Below are 3,461 nucleotides of genomic sequence, written 5' to 3' on the forward strand. Positions count from 1 at the left end.
TTTGTAATACATGTATATATATATATATACATATATATTTTTTTCATATTTATAATATACATTTATAATATACATATAGTTATAGTTTTAATATATCTGGAAAAAATTAATTTGACAAATGTCTATGCTTGTAAACATTATTTATTACATTTACTTTGGCTCTGCTAGCGCTTAGCAAATTATTAATGATGAATCACACTGTTACATAATTATTATTTATTTCATTGAGATAGAAAAAAAGGATAATCGTTAATAAACACTTTTTAGCGAAACAAAATATGATGAAACAGTGCACAATCTTCTTAAAAGCTTTGACTAAAATATCAAAATTGAATTTAAAGAATGTTATCTTTTTTCATTCGTTTTCATTATTATATAAAAAATCCGGTAAATTCTTGTGTAAATCTAACAAAAATTGATTTTTTTCTTATTCCTTATTGTTATATGTGCTCATTCAAATTTGATTGCTTCAATTGAAGAACAAAATAATTGAAAGCACTTAAAAAAGTGCGTGAGCATCCAAAACAAAGTATATATGTATGTACATACATACATGTGATTATAGTTTATTTTTTGTAATTAAATTTTTTGTATTTTTCTAATCTCTTCTCTTTTTCCCCTCTAACGTCCAGCGTTTCAAATTGATTGCAAAAATAATATAATTCAAATACAAAGAACAAGTAGACACAAAGAACTTGCAAATATAAAAAACGGGCTTTAAAAGGCATGAAAGTTGCGAGATCGAGTAATCGCATCATGAGAATCAGCCCGTTTGTTCGTGAGTGCAGTAGTGCAGTAGTGCAGTCTGCGCAGCGGAGGTCGCTGCAATCGCGATTTTATGCTCCAACAGAATTATCGCGCGATAATTCCGTATTATAATTTATCGCGTTTCCTAAAGCATCGTTCCGTCCGAATTCTCGAGTGTTGCGTTTCCGCGCTCTTTTCAGCAGCCGATCGATTCGGCATTCTTGCTCTAAACTCGTCCTTGCTGGATATGTAATGCTGCGTGTCGTAGTCTGCGCCCGAACCTCGCCATCTTTGTCTGTCATCGTCGTCGTCGCCGCCGCCGCGAGAACGGTCTCGCAGAACGTGGTCCGGATGCTCGCGGACCATCGTAGTATTTTCGTCGCGTAGGAACTATCGTGAGTTTCTCCGTTCCAAATCGCAGACGTTTCAAGATCGATTCTGCGTGAAGATATCGCGGTTTCTCTTTCTCGTGCTTCTCCGACGTGTCGTTTGATCCGCGAGAGAAACGGAGAGGCTGGACTCTCCTTCAGCGAGGAACTTTCGCAGGATCTTTCAAGGACGTCCGGGACGTCCCAAGGATTTCTTCGGGGCATCCTTTCGCCAGTGGGATGCTACATTGAAGCGAGCGGTGGCAACCTTATTTGGACCATTCGCAGGAGTAAGTACGAATTGTGTTGAATTCTAAATTGTATCGCACAAGAGTTTAATCAGCTGGTACAAGACGCTGCTAGATAACAGACGACGCGATTCAATTTGTCGACGAATGGTTTAAAATAAACAATTAAAAAGATATATAAGAACTGTTTCTATCTAATTATTAAATAAATAAACAGATATTGTAGTGTATAATTTTTAAGAATAAGAATACGTTCTGTGTTTTGATATGAGAAAAATAACTAAAAATAATTATGCATCAATTGTCGTAAAAGAGGATTTTTCATATTGAAAGTATTTTAAAATGGGAACCTATATTATTTTTACATGATTTATTTTTGTATACTATAATCTGGGGATTTTAGGTAACTTTTAGGAAAGTGTCCCTTCCGATGAATATTTTGCAGTTTCTCTGATATTAATTAGTTCTGATTAATATTGATAAAAAAACTACGTCTCTCTTGGCAATTCGCAGGTATAACAGGGAAATTAATCGGCTTAATTTATTTCCGCCGAAAGCAGTAATCGCGGAAGCAGAACAGAAGGTTAGCGACCATGACGTTGATCATCACTGTTTTCGACTACCTTTTCATTATATTTTAAGCAATGTAAAAGTTGCAGAATGTATGACAAAATTTATTAAATTGAGAAATTAAAAATTAATTGATTCTTCTTTGAAAAGTTAATAAAATAAGTGTAACAATACGTAAATAATTAAAATAAGCGTATGTGCGCTAATTCTTGTGAATGGAAAACAAATATAAAATAAAAAATCTCTGTAAAATAAAATGTTTATCTTATTTTTTAGATTTATTTCATTTTTTAGAAGTTTGATAAAAATATTACGAAGGTCTTCAAATATAAAAATTAAAATATTCAATTGTACATATGTACGAATTTTTTTTTATAATATTAGTTTAATGTAAAAATACTAATAGCGACAATAATTTAATTTTTATTTCTATATACATATTACTATTTATACATCTACATTTTCTACTTCTTATCTCAATTATAACATTTAATAATCAATTGTAAGGAAATCATTAAAATTAATTGATATTAGATTCACAAATTATTAGTGAGACGATATATTAAAACTTTTAAAATTATTTATAGTAATAATATGAATTTATTTCTCATTAGATAATTTGAAAATAAATATGAATATTTTTATTGGAAAACATTTAATTTCTTTGATAAAACAAAATTTTCTTAATTGATATTTGCAATTAATAACGAGCATGTCAATAAATTTTTTTTTAATTTATTAAACAATTAAATGTCAAACAATTTTATTACGTGATCCAGCCAATTAATTTTTTTAAAAAGTGAAATTTTATTAACAGATAATTATCAGTGATTATGGATATATAATTTTACTAAATACAAATGTTTTTATTTATTTATTAGAACTTAATAATACTTTAGAAAAGCCTTTTTATCGATTATCGTGAAATTATTTCGCTATACAATTCTAAAATCCTTTCTCGTCAGTTCCGAGTGAAACTTAATAAGACTTTTCCTTTCTCCTCATTATTATAGTTGTTTTACTGTTATTTTTATTATGCATTTTAATTTTTAATTATTATATATTTCATATATTACTCTAAGATCGTGCTGTATTTATGAAGTAATTTCGTTCGTAATAACAGTTTAGTACGTTATTTTAAATTATGAATTTATACGTATATATGTATATTTGAGATATCATACATTGAAGAATATTACATGATATTTTTTATTTTATTTATATAAAATATAATATACAGGGTGTCCCATAAGTTTTGGCCAATCGCTTATGTGTAGATAGAGCGAACTAAACCTAGTCGAAAAATCTTCTACCATTTTGCAATTTTCGCAATAGTTAACAAGATATTAATTACTAAAATCATTAAATATTAAAATCATTAAATATTTATCTTTAATAATTTTTTATTCAAATATAATATCAACTTTACAGAAAAACAGCAAGACAAAAGTTGCTTATTTTTTTCTCATAAAGTTCTGAGAATTTTTTAAAAATTTTTATACCATATTTTCTCATGTTGATAAAAATA

At 28.5% G+C, this 3,461-nt stretch overlaps 2 protein-coding genes across 2 annotated transcripts in view; both read left to right on the forward strand.

Annotated features, from left to right (window-relative positions):
• LOC108686670 (mitochondrial ribonuclease P protein 3) overlaps nucleotides 1-319 on the forward strand; it is a 3,298-nt gene extending 2,979 nt beyond the window's left edge. Inside the window, exon 6 of the mRNA XM_018192094.1 lies at nucleotides 268-319. Coding sequence (XP_018047583.1) covers nucleotides 268-319 — 52 coding nt within the window. The remainder of the gene's footprint in view (nucleotides 1-267) is intronic.
• Nucleotides 320-1,331: 1,012 nt separating this feature from the next.
• The window catches only part of LOC108686698 (kinesin light chain), a 26,946-nt gene continuing 24,816 nt past the window's right edge, over nucleotides 1,332-3,461 (forward strand). Inside the window, exon 1 of the mRNA XM_018192127.1 lies at nucleotides 1,332-1,405. The gene's annotated coding sequence lies outside the window, so the exon portion shown is untranslated. The remainder of the gene's footprint in view (nucleotides 1,406-3,461) is intronic.

This window comes from Atta colombica, unplaced genomic scaffold (assembly GCF_001594045.1).
Source record: "Atta colombica isolate Treedump-2 unplaced genomic scaffold, Acol1.0 scaffold189, whole genome shotgun sequence".
In the NCBI taxonomy this organism is placed as follows: domain Eukaryota; kingdom Metazoa; phylum Arthropoda; class Insecta; order Hymenoptera; family Formicidae; genus Atta; species Atta colombica.